Source organism: Mastigoproctus giganteus, chromosome 2 (genome assembly GCF_048544385.1).
Source record: "Mastigoproctus giganteus isolate SK-2022 chromosome 2, ASM4854438v1, whole genome shotgun sequence".
NCBI lineage: Eukaryota > Metazoa > Arthropoda > Arachnida > Uropygi > Thelyphonidae > Mastigoproctus > Mastigoproctus giganteus.
In genome coordinates this window covers 163,768,354-163,784,867 of record NC_143576.1, presented here as the reverse complement: position 1 = coordinate 163,784,867, position 16,514 = coordinate 163,768,354, and the positions used below count along the sequence as shown (strand labels likewise).

Here is a 16,514-nt window from a genome sequence, read left to right as displayed (position 1 = left end):
ATGCTGCATGCAGATCAACATCCATTCACCATCCAACCCCAAACTCACAGCAACACATGCACTGTATTAAGTACTATAGCTTCTAATGTCTTTGGGCTGTGGGGGGGGTTCATTTAAAAAAAAAGAGTACCCTTCTACGTGTGCCAGTTTTCTGCGTTACTGTCTTGGGAGACCTTGTTCCCTTCAGTAACAGGAATTGGGTTTATGTTCATTGAGAAATGTTATCCATGGTTCACCCTAAAATTACTAATTTTGTTTCTTAATTGAATAGCAAATCCAAAAGAGGTGAATCTGCTATTCATTTTGAAACTGAGGCATTGCTGTCACATTTCTAGACTTGCTAGTCTCTCATCTGATAGTAGTTGCCCTCACTTAGAAATCTTGTGTTAAATGGTGTGTTAAGTCTAAACAAGCAGCCAAATGGTATAAGGAAGGGAAAACTTCCGCTGAAAATGCAATGAAAGTTGTTAAAGAATATTAAATCCCTATTAAAGATATTAAATCAATATTGGCCCATTGCCACAAACAAGTAAAGGTATGTGGGTTTTTTTTTTTTTTTCCCCCAATGCAGATGTTGAAATAGTTTCATAATAGTATGCTGCTGTTTTTTCTGTGTTGCAGTCTGGTAATTCTTTGTTTCCTCCTCCATTGACAAAAACAAGTTTGGGCTTCTCTAAATAAATTACATACTTAATTAAATCTCTCTCTCTGATAGTCTGTCTAACTGAATTCCTTTTAATATAAATAATAAATACTTATTTTTAGGAAGAAATTAAAGGAAAGGTTAAATCTTCATCCATTAGCTTCAATTGGTTACCAAGTAAGTACATTTAAATGTTTGTGTTGTGAACGTAGTATAATGCATATTTTCTGCATTATATTACATTGAGTATTACAACAGCTATTCAGATAAAAATTGCAAAACCAACATAAAATGCATATTATGCAAAATCTAATGATAATCTTGTCAGATTATTGATCGAAACCACTAAATGCCCACATGACGTTTACCAGTCTTGTTTGGAAACGGTCAGTTTTCAAGATGACGGCACCCTTTTAGTCATGCGCCAAGGTAGATATGCGGTGTGTAATCTAATTTTTGAATGCAGAAGGAATAAAACCATTAAAATTTATCACAGAATTTTGTCTTAATATGGTGAAGTGTACACAAGTCAATGCGAAGTCTACAGGTTTTTGAATAAGTGTAAAGAACAGTATTGAAAGTGTCAAAAGATTTTCTTTGACCGGGTAAAGCACATAGTGCTGTGACACCAGAAGTCATAATGGCAGGGAAAGACCCTTACAAGAAACCATCACATTAGAATTGAAGAAATGCCATGCAAGATTAGTGTTGGTACAGCACATACTATTGTTAGAGAAGAGTTGTACTTTCAAAAAGTTTGTGCTCAGTGGATTTTTTGTAGTTTAATACCAGCACCGAAAGAACAGTAACTTAATATATATATGTGGCGCCTCCGTAGCCAAGTGGGAAGCAGCAGCAGTGCATAGCACACGCTTCTTGATTAGACCAGGGTTTGAGCCCGTCACCACCAAATACGGAGGATGCGGAAAGGTCAGGGAATGACCACCGCATATCCCAGAGCAATATGGCCTTAGTTGCTAATACTCCCAAAAACCAAATAACTAACTAACTAACTTAATATATGCTGTATGCTTCTTGGACAGTGTGAACGCGTGGAGATGAATATGATTGTCACTTTCTTTGGAAAACATTGACTGGAGATGAATCCTGGGCGCACTAGTTCACACCAGAATATAAACACCCAAGTTCAGAGTGGTACCATACAGGCTCACCTTGACTGAAGAAAGTCTGTACCAAAGCATCAACTAGGAAAATGTTAGAGAGAGAGTGGGGGGGGGATGAGTACGATGTGCCTCTGAACCAACTAAAGTTATTTCAAAAGAAACTTGGTTTAATATCCTCGGCCATCTGCCTGCAGCATTATAATACCCATTCTTATACTGTCTGTTATACAGTGAATCATTAAAAAAAGAAAATGTAGTTTGAGATATCCCATCTTCCACATTCACCAGACTTATGTTTTTGTGATTATTACCTTTTTTGGCCACCAAAAAACACTAAAAGGATGCCACTGATCAGATGAAGAGGTACGCTCCACCTACTGCAGGACTTCTTTTCCTAAGGAACCAAGGCATTAATGCAGTGTTGTAGCATTGAATGTAGTGGGAACTGTTGACTGTATAGTTTCTTTGTTGAAATACTTTTAACTTTTGCAGTTTTTGTTTGAATGAGCTTTGTATGTATATATTTATTTATTTTATTTATTTTTTTTTTTTTTTCCATTTATCATCATCTGGGATATCTTTAGCTCAGTTTTCTGTGATTTTTCTGTTTCAATCAGTTTATCACAGGCATTTTTGCAGAGGAAAATATAGTAAATATATTAAATAGAATTAAAACTCCAAATTGGACTTCATCCTTGCTGAAACTTGGAATTTTCTAGATTCCGTCATCTCACATTGTGGGGGGGGGAACCATTAGCTATTTATTGTATGTAATTCTGTTACAAGTTTAGCATTTTTTTTATTTAAGGGAGGGAGGGGGATAATCAATGGAAAATATAAGATCAGTTATGGTATTTTCCCCTTCCAAAATAATACCATACTGCTATCTCTGCATAGTGGTGTAACTACCGGGTTTTTTCATTAAGAGGCCCACCCAAATATAGGCCCATCTGGGCCTATATTAGGATTTTGTTTTCCAAATAGAAGCCCATGGGCTTTTATTGGGGACAAATAATAACATGCTTTCTCGTACCGTATATCGGCACTCTGCTCATGCCCGAGATCTAGTAGTAGTGGCGGCATGTGATCCAAGAAAGCATGTGCATGAGCTTATGCAGCATCAGCCAAAAAAAAAAAAATCACACTATTCCCTCCAAATGCCTGTCCAGTTCCTCCTTAAATTTATTCAACCTATCAACTTCCACAATGACAGATGGAAGTTTGTTCCAGCAATTAACCACCCGCTGGCTAAAGGCAAATTTCTGCACATCTATTCTACATCTGTCTTTTCTTAATTTGAATTTATGCCCCCTTAGGTTCGTAATCTGAACAAGTGGAAGGATCCCATCAGAATTCAGCGTGATCAACCCATTCAAGGCCTTATATACCTCAATCAGATCACCGCGCAGGTGCCTAGTCTCCAGCCACTGCAATTTGCAGAACTTAAGCCTCTCTTGTTAAGAGGATCCCTTCATTCCCCTCATCAATCTTGTTGCCCTTCTCTGTACATGCTCAAGTAAATCTACATCCTTCCTAAAATGAGGCCTCCTAACTTAATATATATATGTGGCGCCTCCGTAGCCAAGTGGGAAGCAGCAGCAGTGCATAGCACACGCTTCTTGATTAGACCAGGGTTTGAGCCCGTCACCACCAAATACGGAGGATGCGGAAAGGTCAGGGAATGACCACCGCATATCCCAGAGCAATATGGCCTTAGTTGCTAATACTCCCAAAAACCAAATAACTAACTAACTAACTTAATATATGCTGTATGCTTCTTGGACAGTGTGAACGCGTGGAGATGAATATGATTGTCACTTTCTTTGGAAAACATTGACTGGAGATGAATCCTGGGCGCACTAGTTCACACCAGAATATAAACACCCAAGTTCAGAGTGGTACCATACAGGCTCACCTTGACTGAAGAAAGTCTGTACCAAAGCATCAACTAGGAAAATGTTAGAGAGAGAGTGGGGGGGGATGAGTACGATGTGCCTCTGAACCAACTAAAGTTATTTCAAAAGAAACTTGGTTTAATATCCTCGGCCATCTGCCTGCAGCATTATAATACCCATTCTTATACTGTCTGTTATACAGTGAATCATTAAAAAAAGAAAATGTAGTTTGAGATATCCCATCTTCCACATTCACCAGACTTATGTTTTTGTGATTATTACCTTTTTTGGCCACCAAAAAACACTAAAAGGATGCCACTGATCAGATGAAGAGGTACGCTCCACCTACTGCAGGACTTCTTTTCCTAAGGAACCAAGGCATTAATGCAGTGTTGTAGCATTGAATGTAGTGGGAACTGTTGACTGTATAGTTTCTTTGTTGAAATACTTTTAACTTTTGCAGTTTTTGTTTGAATGAGCTTTGTATGTATATATTTATTTATTTTATTTATTTATTTTTTTTTTTCCATTTATCATCATCTGGGATATCTTTAGCTCAGTTTTCTGTGATTTTTCTGTTTCAATCAGTTTATCACAGGCATTTTTGCAGAGGAAAATATAGTAAATATATTAAATAGAATTAAAACTCCAAATTGGACTTCATCCTTGCTGAAACTTGGAATTTTCTAGATTCCGTCATCTCACATTGTGGGGGGGGGGAACCATTAGCTATTTATTGTATGTAATTCTGTTACAAGTTTAGCATTTTTTTTATTTAAGGGAGGGAGGGGGATAATCAATGGAAAATATAAGATCAGTTATGGTATTTTCCCCTTCCAAAATAATACCATACTGCTATCTCTGCATAGTGGTGTAACTACCGGGTTTTTTCATTAAGAGGCCCACCCAAATATAGGCCCATCTGGGCCTATATTAGGATTTTGTTTTCCAAATAGAAGCCCATGGGCTTTTATTGGGGACAAATAATAACATGCTTTCTCGTACCGTATATCGGCACTCTGCTCATGCCCGAGATCTAGTAGTAGTGGCGGCATGTGATCCAAGAAAGCATGTGCATGAGCTTATGCAGCATCAGCCAAAAAAAAAAAAATCACACTATTCCCTCCAAATGCCTGTCCAGTTCCTCCTTAAATTTATTCAACCTATCAACTTCCACAATGACAGATGGAAGTTTGTTCCAGCAATTAACCACCCGCTGGCTAAAGGCAAATTTCTGCACATCTATTCTACATCTGTCTTTTCTTAATTTGAATTTATGCCCCCTTAGGTTCGTAATCTGAACAAGTGGAAGGATCCCATCAGAATTCAGCGTGATCAACCCATTCAAGGCCTTATATACCTCAATCAGATCACCGCGCAGGTGCCTAGTCTCCAGCCACTGCAATTTGCAGAACTTAAGCCTCTCTTGTTAAGAGGATCCCTTCATTCCCCTCATCAATCTTGTTGCCCTTCTCTGTACATGCTCAAGTAAATCTACATCCTTCCTAAAATGAGGCCTCCAGACCTGTACGCAGTACTCAAGGCGTGGCCTGACCATTGCCTTATACAGAGGGATAATCACCTCCTTTTCCCTGCTAGCAAAATTCCTATATATCATTGACAAAACCCCATGACCTGCCCTGGCAGCCTGTCTGCATTGCTCAGAAAACTTCATGTCTGCCTGCACAATTACTCCCAGGTCTTTTTCATTTTCTACCACCTTACGTGTAGTACCACACAGTTGGTATGTTTCTCTGGGGTTACTTCTACCCATATGCAGTACTTTGCATTTGTCAAGGTTAAACTTCAGTTGCCACTTCTTAGCCCATCTGCCCAAATTATCTAGATCCTGTTGCAGTAGCACACTGCCATTACTGTCTTTAACAACCCTGCCAACCTTTGTATCATCTGCAAACTTTGACATTGCAATAGATGTGAACTGCGCGTCTTTACTCGTTTTCAGAATATTTAACCCTAAAAATAGAAAATAAAAAGTCTAGTAAATGAAAATTGTATACTATCCAGGAAAAGCTACAGTTTGTGACACGTTTAAAAGCAGGGGAAAGTCAAAATTCGATATTGCAACAAGAAGCAGAATTATTGAAGCTGGTTAAAAAACGTAAACACAAACATCTTGAGGGCGCAGAAAAGAAGGCGTTTTATCCCAAAATTGAGGGCGCCTCCGTAACCAGATGGGAAGGAGCAGCAGTGCGTAGCATACTCTTCTTGATTAGACTGGGGTTCGAGCCCGTCACCACCAGATACGGAGGATGCGGAAAGGTCAGGGAATGACCACCGCATATTCCCGGAGCAATATGGCCTTAGTTGCTAATGCTCCTAAGAACCAAATAACAAACAAACATTCCCGAAATTGAGAAAAAACTATTTGAATTTTTCAAAAAGGAACGAAATAACCACTGATCAGTTACCTATAACACATTGTGAAACTATATTTTCTCACCAGAATTTGGTCTTAAAATACCACCTGCTTTTAAAGTAAGCAACAAGTTCTTATTTGGATGGACCAGGAGACATCAGGTTAGATCACGTAAAATAACTCATCATGGACAACTGGATAATCGCGATCCATAGGAAACGCAAGAACAAGTAAAGCAATACTTAATTCAAGTAAATAATGCTACAGCAGGAATGACAAGTGATCGTTTTTAATATGGATGAAACTCCATCTTACTTTGACATGGCAAGAGATTGCACTCTTCACTTTGTTGGGAGCAAAAATGTTGATGGTGCGGATACAGGGTTCAGAAAAAATCAATACACTGTCTGTTTGACAATATCATTGGATGGATGCATACTCCCACCTATGATTATTTTTCGTGGCTTAAAGAAAATTCCCAAAGTAACAATCCCTAGTGGTAAAGCAGTTGTTGCTGTAAACAAAAGCGGATCAATGGACACAAATCTACTGAAGACGTGGATGGATACTGTTTTCTGCAAGAGAGGATCTTATTTTAGTAACACTCCATCAGTAATTATTTGGGATTCTTATGGAACTCATAAGAAAGAAGAAATTTTAAAATATCTTTTTAAAAATTATGGCTCAAAGGCAGTAATAATTCCAGGAAAGACAATGCGCTACACGCAGCCCCTAGATGTTGCCATAAATTCCAGTTTCAAAGCTGCTATGAGAAAGGAATGGGATAATTGGGTAAGAGAAGAAACTGCTGAATTTACTCCAAAAGGATATAGAAAAAGACCATCTTACCAAAAGATTGTTGAAATGGTTATTTCTGCCTGTAATACAATACAATCAAAATCAATTCAAAGAGCATTTGAATGTTGCGGCATTGCTGCAAATGGACAGAAGTACCAGCAACCAATATATTAATTCAAAAATTGTGAATTATCCTTGAAAACATTCATGGACTTGAAATTGAATCTGATGATCTAGCTGCTAGTGATGGAAGTGATGAAGAATTAATGAAATTGGATGAAGACGAAAACAACAATTCTTCCACTACTAACTCGGATTGCTCTGATACAACACGTTCTGAATGAAAATTACTAATAATTTCATACTGTTCTATTGTTGCAATATTTAAAATAAAAATAACCTTTCATTAATCAAATAAATATTATTTAAAATAAAAATAGCCTTTCATTAATCAAATAAATATTATTTCAAAATAAACCTGTTTCCGTTAAGAAGTTCATGGGCTTCTATTTAGGGACAACATGAGAACTTTAAAAATGCAAAAACCAAATATAAGCCCATGGGCTTCTTAATGGAAAAACCCGGTAGAATTTTTATCACTTAATGGCCAAACATCAGAAATGTGCCCTTTGCTTTTTATTAACAATATAAGACTTGACTTTGCAGAAGTTCTAATATCAGCATCTTTGTTAATACTACTTTTTGTACGATTAGACCTGATATACATTTCAAACAACCACAGTCCTTCGGGGGTCAGTTTTCTTTTAGATGGCATATAGATAAAAGTTGTTAGGTCTACAATCTTGACACAATTGTCAACCAATGACAACCTAAGAGTTCAGGAAAACATTTACTATATAGTAATGGATTTAACGAATTGATATACTCAGTCTAATCCTTCATGCAAAAATCACAAACCTAGAAACTAAGTAATCATTACCTATTATCAGTAGGTCATTAATTTGACCTCAAATAAATTGAAGAGATAGAGTAGATATATTAGAATTATGGGATACATTTAAATTAATGCCATTATAAGATTAAGAAAATGTTAAAAAATTTAGAATGCACATATATGATTAAGAAAATGTGATCAAAGGAGATACCAAGATAGATGAATAATGAGCTAGCCAGTTTAATAGAGCAGAAAAAGATAGCCTGGAACATTAACAAGCAACAAAAAGTACTAAATCCTTTAACAGCTACAGCTTGACCTGTAGAAAAAAAGATCAAGTTGGCAAAAGTTATGAGAAAAAATCACAGCTAAAAGAGCATAGAACAGTGACTTTGAGTTTTTCATGTATGTGAATGCAAAGAAGGAAAGAAGGAATAGGTAAGGCTCCTTCAGTTAGATGCATAAACTCAATAATTTTGAGAGAGATAGATTCTTTTGATTGGAGAAGGGCCAGTGTATTGCCGACCAGGCTAGCCGGGTGAGTAAAGTGCCTGCCTGGCAACCCAAAGGTCACGGGTTCGAGTCCCGCCTCGGATCAATGTACTGCAAAAACCTTGGGAGGTGCATTATGGCCACAGAAGCTTATGCGCCAACAACTACCAAAAAAAAAAAAAAAAAAAAAAAACACCAGTGTATCACCATTACATAAAGGTACATTAGTTTTAAGAGTGAACTGAATACCTAAAGACTGGTCAGTCTGACTTCAGTGGTAGTGAAAATCATGGAAGATGTAGCCAAGAGTGCAATCCTGAATCATTTAGATAAAAATGGAATTTTGAAGGAAGTCGTGTTTAATCAAAAAAAGACTTAACTTCTTGAAAAGATACAAAGACTGGAAATGCACCTAGTGATATCAGCAAAATATCCATATGTAAAATGACTTTGAGCTACAGCACTTAGTAACCAGGTACCTTAGAGGGACTTGATTGAGGACCTGATTGATTATGGCTCTGTGAGAAAAGAGTAAAATGAATGAGGACAATATTTTCACTTATGAATCTAGAACTAAGGGCCACAGATTGAAATTATGGGGGAAGAGGTTTAGATTGGATTTACTGTTCGTAATTACTGAAATAAATTGCCTCTATGGCTGGATAAGACTGACAGCCTGGAGAAATTGAATGCCCAGCTAGATAAGTACACAAGGAGGGAATCATATAGGTATAGTCATACCACCATGAGAATGAACCCTCAGTCAATTACATAATTCAACATTATGTAATTGGCATTTCCTCCACTACTGTTGGAACAATTATATTTCCCTGACTCGGTCTCCTCCTCCTTTCTCAACTCCTTTCTCCTCCTTTCTCAACTAACCAGCTATGGCAGAGTTGCTTTTAATATCAAAAGATAAATAATATCTTTTAGATATTATTTATTTCTAATATCTTAATAGATAATATCAAAAAGCCTTTTTAACATTCAAGTGTGACAATTACCTCGCAAATCCATTTTCAGTGATAGCATAACTCTCTGCTACCAACATCTTTTATCTGGATCGAAAGCATTGTCAAACATGGAATTCTCACATGAACTCAGGCAGAGAGCTAAATGATTTTGTAATAACTGAGAGCAAAGTGGAGAAGAAATTGTTGAAATTGAACATAAGAAAGGCACCTGGGGTGCATGGGATCTATCCAGTTCACCTGGGGTGCATGGGATCTATCTATTAAAGGAAGTAAGCAAACCCTTAGCCATAATTATGAACCCTTCCTTGTACTCAAGGGAGGTCCCCAATTCACAAAATGGGATCAAAGGGTGATACTGTTGCACATGGAAGACTGCTGAACAAATTGGAGGCAAATTGCTGCTATGGATAAAGGAATGATTGAGAGGGAGAAGACAGAGTGATAATCAGTGGTCACTGCTCATCATGGACTAATGTTATTAGTGGAATCCCTCAGGGTTCAGTATTGGGTCCATTGTTGTTTTCTGTATTTATAAATGATATTGATGATGGTATATCAAGCTTAATGTCCAAGTTTGCAGACGATATGATGGTTGGCAGGATTGTTAAGGACACTAATGACAGTACGCTGCTGTAACAGGATCTAGAAAAGTTGAGCAGATGGGCTGAGAGGTGGCAAATGAAGTTTACATTGACAAATGTAAAGTACTACATATGGAAAGCAGTAACCCCAGTGTAAAGTATCAACTCTGTGGTACTACACTGACAGTGGTAAAGAACAAAAAGGACCTGGGGGTAATTGTGCAGGCAGATATGAAGTTTCTGAGCAGTGCAGACGGTCGGCAAGAGTAGCTCATGGTGTCTTGTCAATGATATACAGGAATTTTTCTAGCAGGGATAACGAGGTAATTACCCCGTTGTATAAGGCAATGGTCAGGCCACACCTTGAGTACTGTATACAGGTCTGGAGGCCTCATTTTAAGGATGTAGAGCTGTTGGAACGAGTACAGAGAAGGGAAACAAGATTAGTGAATGGAACAAAGGGTTGCTCTTACGAAGAAAGGCTTAAGTTTTGCAAATTACAGTGTCTGGAAACTAGGCACCTGTGAGGTGAACTGATTGAGGTGTATAACCTTGAATGGTTTGAGCATGCTCAATGCTGATGGGATTCTTCCTCTTGCTCAGAATAATCACCTGAGAGGGCATAAATTCAAATTGAAGAAAGACAGATGTAGGACTAGATGTGTGGAAGTTTGCTTTTAGCCAGCGGGTAGTTGATTGGTGGAACAGACTTCCATCCTTTGTTGTGGAAGTTGATAGCCTAAATAAATTTAAGGCTGGGCTGAACAGGTATTGGGAACGAACAGAGGGGTGAAATGGGAGATTTTTTTTTTTTTTTTTTTGGCTGATGCTGCATAAGCTTGCTTTCTTGCATCATGTGCCTCTACTAATGCTAATGAGTAATTACAGACCTGTTAATTTAACTTCTGTTCCAGGAAAAATAATGGAGTCACTGGTTAAAGAACCAATGCAGGATCATCTAGACAAGACTGCAGCAATAATTCAAACACAGCATGGGTTTGTTAAGGGGAAGTCTTGTCTGACAAATTTTATTGGATATTATGATGTGTTCGCAAAGGAACTCTATGCAAAACATAATTTTGATATCGTATACTTGAATTTCAGGAAAGCTTTTTATGCTGTTGCACATGGAAGACTGCTGTACAAATTGGAGCAGTATGGCAGTAAGGGCAAGTTGCTACAATGGATAAAAGGATGGATGAGTGGGAGAAGACAGAGAGTGGTAATCAATGGATATTGCTCTTTTCGTGGCCTAATGTTATTGGTGGAGTCCCCCAGGGTCCAGTGTTGGGCCCATTGTTGTTTTCTGTATTTATCAATGATATTATAGTGGTTAGGATACCTGGCTCTCACCCAGGAGGCCCGGGTTCGATTCCCGGCATGGGAATTTTTGTTTATTTATTCTTAACCCCTGGCCTTGTGGCCGTGAAGGACTTATTGCAATGTATCCATTGTATTACTATTATTATTATTGCAATATTGATGAAGGTATATCAGGGTTAAAGTTTTCAGACAATACGAAGGTTGGCAGAGTTGTTAATGACAGTAATGATAGTACACTACTGCAACAGGATCTGGAAAAGTTGAATAGACTGGCTGAGAGCTGGCAATTGAAGTTTAGCATTGACAAATGTAAAGTACTGTATATGGATAACAGTAACCCCAGAATAAATAACAAATTGGTGGTTCTACACTCAGGGTCAGAGGAGAATGAAAAGAATTTGGGGATAATTGTGCAGTCAGATATGAAGTTTTCTGAACAGTGCAAACAGGCTGCAAGAGTAGCTCATGGTGTCTTGTCATTGATATACAGTAATTTATACAGTAATATTGTGCAAAAAGGATAGGCGGAACAAGGCCAGGTTATGTTTGATGTTGTTGTAGAGTAGGTATTTTTTAAGGGCACAAAAGTTGATATTGTTGTACACGTTGGCACTAATGATATTAAGAGTAGGAGACTGACGGAATTACTTAACAAGTACAGGACAATGTTGAAAAAAAGCCATAAGTTAGGGTTGAATTTGAAAGTGTTTGCAATTCTGCCTGGACACGATAGGAGGGAATATATGATGAGAGCCTTGTCAATCAGTTCGGCCCTGGAGAGATTGTGCAAGGCTCAAGGGGTAGAATTTTTCTCAGCCTGGTCTGTACTTGTTAACAGGAGAGACTGCGTCTACAGGGATGGGATACACCTAAATAGAAAGGGTGCAAGAATATTTGCTGATGCTATCAAGGCAGTGTTAGGTGGGTCGGAAAACTGCTAGCTTTGGGGGATATAAGGACTAATAGATTAACAGTAGCCACTGGCAGAGGTGAAAGTGATTCTTGCACTTCTATTGGAATGAGCAGCAGCCTGGAAAACAAGATGCAGGATATTTCAATGACTGCTGGGAGTCATTGCGGAACAAGTAAGCACATGGGTTGTGTAAGGGTAGCTAAGACTAGGAACAGGTGCATAAATAAATTTGTTGAATTTGAGCTGTTGGTCAAAACATCAAAGGCAAATATTGTTGGGATATCAGAGAAGTGGTGTCACACAAATATAAGGAATGCAGAACTGGAATTTGGGGAGTACTATGTGTATAGGAAGGGAGGAGGGGTTATGCTATTAGTTAAGAAACACGTAAAATTCAAGGAAGTGCAGCCAGTCAACATGGCTGGACAGTGCAGTGTCGAGTCAGTTTGGTGTGAAAGCACTGAGAAAGCAAAATTGAGAGTAGGACTGTGTTATAGATCTAATGACCCTGATGAGCATAATAAAAAAATGTAACAGAAAAAGTGTCCATTAAATTAGACTGTCTTATAATGGGGGATTTCAATTTCCCAGCTATAGACTGGAATTTGTGAGTTGGCCACTCACACACAAGCAAGGCTTTTGTGGATTTATTGGATAATTGTTTTCTACAGCAGCATGTTCGGGAGGCAACTAGAGGAAGTAATACTGTTGATCTGATTATCAGTAGTGATTGTTCATGCATTAAGAATCTGCAGATAAAGGAACCACTAGGTGGCAGTGATCACAGTGTGCTGAAGTGGGATTTACTCAAAGAGTTAACTACCATCAGGGGTAAAGGGAAGGGTTTTTGCTTTCGTAAAGGTGACTACGGTGGTCTGAGACAGTATTTAAATTCTATAGGGTGGGACCAACTGATGTTACCAACAGCAAATTCAAAATTGGGAAGCATTCAAAGAATTTATCTTGGAAGCTACTAGGCTTTTCATACCAACTAAGAAATATTGTTCAGGGTTTAGGTCTAAATGGATCAGATGAACTAATAAGATATGTGGCAGAGAAGAAAATTGCATGGGATACATATAAATTAACAGGTGACGTGGAAACCTATGATAGATATAAGCTGGTCTGTAACCGTCACAAAGGAAGTTAGGCAAGCAAAGGCAGATTACTAAAAATCTTTGACAAAGAATGCAAAGAATAGCAGCAGGGTTCTTTACTTATGTAAACTCTAGAAGGAAGGGGATGAATCAGATTGGTATTGATGGTTCAACTGTTGATGATCCTGCTCAGGTAGGCTAACAAACTAAATGAGTATTTTCCATCTACATTCACACATAAGGAGTTATTCGGGGAGGGCAATGCTAGAGGTGAATTAAACTCTGGTAGGAAGCTAGATTTTGTAATAGCTGAGAGCAAAGTGGAGCAGAAATTGTTGAAGATAAACATAAGAAAGGCACCTGTGGTGGATGGGATCTATCCAGTTATATTAAAGGAGGCAGCAAAGGAAGTAAGCATACCCTTAGCCATAATTATGAGAGCTTCCTTGGACTCAGGGGAGGTACCAGTGGACTGAAGATGTGCAAATGTGCCCCCAATTCACAAAGGAGGATCAGAAGTAATTACAGGGCTCTTAGTTTTACTTCTGTTCCAGGGAAATTAATGGAGGCACTTGTTAAAGAAGCACTGCAGGATCATCTAGACAAGACTTCAGTTGTTGCTGGACATAGCATGGGTTTGTTAAGGGGGAGTCTTATCTGACCAATTTGATTAGATACTATGATGTGGTCACAAAGGAACTGGATGCAAAGAATAATTTTGATATCATATATTTGGATCTTAGAAAAGCTTTTGATACTGTTGCACATGGAAGACTGCTGCACAAATTGGAGCAGTGTGGCATTGTAAGAAAATTGCTGCTATGGATAAAGGGATGGTTGAGTGGGAGAAGTCAGTGTGGTAATCAGTGTTCACTGCTCTTCAGGCTAATTTTATTAGTGGATTCCCCCAGGGTTCAGTGTTGGGGCCATTGTTGTTTTCTGTATTTATTAATGATATTGATGATGGTATATCAGACTTAATGTTCAAGTTTGCAGACGATACAAAGGTTGGCAGGGTTGTTAAGGACACTAATGGCAGTATGCTGCTGCAACAGGATCTAGAAAAGTTGGGTGATGGGCTGCGAGGTGGCAACTGAAGTTTAACATTGACAAATGTAAAGTACTGCATATGGGAAGCAGTAACCCCAATGTAACGTATCAACTGTGTGGTACTACACTGACAGTGGTAGAGAATAAAAAGGACCTTGGGGTATTTGTGCAGGCATATATGAAGTTTTCTGAGCAGTGCAGATGGTCTGCAAGAGTAGCTCATGGTGTCTTGTCAATGATATACAGGAATTTTGCAAGCAGGGATAAGTAGGTGATTATCCCCTTGTATAAGACAATGACCATTGTATAAGACAATGGTCAGGCCACACCTTGAATACTGTATACAGGTCTAGAAGCCTCATTTTAAGAAGGATGTAGCGCTGTGGCTCCGAGTGCCGAGTGAAGTGAAGTGATCTAGCAAATTTCCAAAGCGCTTTGAAAGTGTCCTTTCTATAAGCTAGTAGTTTAAGAGATTTCTAGTCTTTTCTTTCAAAGTTATTTATTTTTGGCTCCTTCTAAATAAAAAGCTTTATACCAAGAAAGGAAATACACCTTTCTTTTGTATTTATATAACTAACTTCTCTAACACAGTAACCACTAACTTCTTATCGCTTGGTCACTGGTGGCACTGCTCCTGCCTCCACGTGGCGGGGCTGGTAATCTGAGTATAAATTCAAAACTCAGCGAAAAGGAGCAAACATGGATCCTTTAATATCACAATCTGTAGAGCCTACTTGCTTACGTGAACTTGAATCATCTCAATCAAGAATAATTAAAAAAGATGATTCTTTGTCAACAAAACTGCTTAACAGCTTATCTCCATTTCTTGTGCAGAAAAGCATAGAAGCTGTAGCAGGTAAAATCCTAAAATGGTCAAACGACTTCTCTCAGGAGATCTCCTTGTAGATACATTGAACCCAAATCAATCTAGGCAGCTCCTGAAGCAAACGACCTTCCCATTTCTGTTACCCCACACAGAACTTTAAACACCTCAAAAAGGATCATTTCAGAATGGGACCTCCTTAATGTTACCGAGGATGAAATTGCTAAAGAACTTAGAGCACAACGTGTCATCAGTGCTAAAAGAATTATGACTAAACAAGGTGTCCTCATACCCACAAGAAATGTAATCCTTACCTTTAACACTCCAAATCTTCCTGCATTAGTTAAAGCTGGCTACCTTTCCTGTAAGATCCAACCATACATTCCGAATCCACTTAGATGCTTTAAATGCCAGAAGTATGGTCATTCTCAAACAGCATGTCATGGAAAGGCCATGCTCCTCATGTTGCTCTCTGGACCACTCCCAAACTGAATGCACAGCAGCAACACCAAAGTGTCCCAACTGCCAGGGTGTTCACCCTGCATATTCAAGAACTTGTGAATCATGGAAGATGGGTAAGAAAATATTGAAGTACAAGGTAGAGAAAAATGTCTCATACCAAGAAGCACGAAAACAGATATTAAACCTGATACCTTCCGAATCATACTCTAATGCAGTTAAAAACACTAAAGAGATTTCAGCACAGACTTATATTACAATTCCTCCTAAATTATCTCTTTTCCGATGAGCCAGATCCATCCTGACAGATGGTGAGACACCGACATCAAGAAAGACCATAAGTTCATTAAATTCTACTAATACAAAACCATCTAAATCACAACAAGACAATGCCCTCAAGTCAGAAATGCTAACAAAGGAGAAAAATGGCCACCGTACACAGAATAAACCTACCAACCGAACTGTGGAAATTGATGAGAAGTCAGATAATGAAGATGCAGTTCTCCAGCTACATGCTGATGATGAGATGGATATCACTCGTCCAGTTTTTCCAAAACATGAAAAACATTATTATTATTATTAGCCACATGGTACAAGGAAGCCTGAGGCTTATGCTGCACCAGCCAAAAAAAAAAAAAAAAATTCCCAAGTTACCCTGAGAGAGAGAGAGAGAGAGAGAGAGAGAGCATAAACAGGATCGAGGGAAAACTAAACAATCGGTAGACAGGACAGGTGTTCTGAATCTCCAGCAAGAGGAGAAGTAGCAATTCTAGTTCGTAGAAACATACCATCTAAATCTATTCAGCTTTTCACCACTCTAGAAGCAGCAGCCATTCGCAGGTCAGGGAATGACCACTGCATATTCCCGGAGCATATAGCCTTAGTTGCTAATGCTCCTAAAAACCAAATAACAACAACAGCAGCAGCAGCCGCTCGCATTGTTCTTGGCATTACATTCACTATTGTCTCTATTTATATTCCACCAAACGTTTCATGTTCCTCTGCAGAACTTGATGATTTACTAAACCAACTGCCCCAACCTGTATGCCTTCTAGGCGATCTAAATG

At 38.5% G+C, this 16,514-nt stretch overlaps 1 protein-coding gene across 2 annotated transcripts in view; it reads left to right on the top strand.

The window, feature by feature from the left end:
- The window catches only part of LOC150089720 (eukaryotic translation initiation factor 4E-1A-like), a 145,419-nt gene that overhangs the window by 116,843 nt on the left and 12,062 nt on the right, over positions 1-16,514 (top strand). Inside the window, exon 6 of one of the 2 annotated variants that reach the window (XM_090368760.1) lies at positions 766-820. The exons of the other annotated variant lie outside the window; for it this stretch is intronic. Coding sequence (XP_090224886.1) covers positions 766-820 — 55 coding nt within the window. The remainder of the gene's footprint in view (positions 1-765; positions 821-16,514) is intronic. 2 annotated transcript variants of the gene reach the window in all.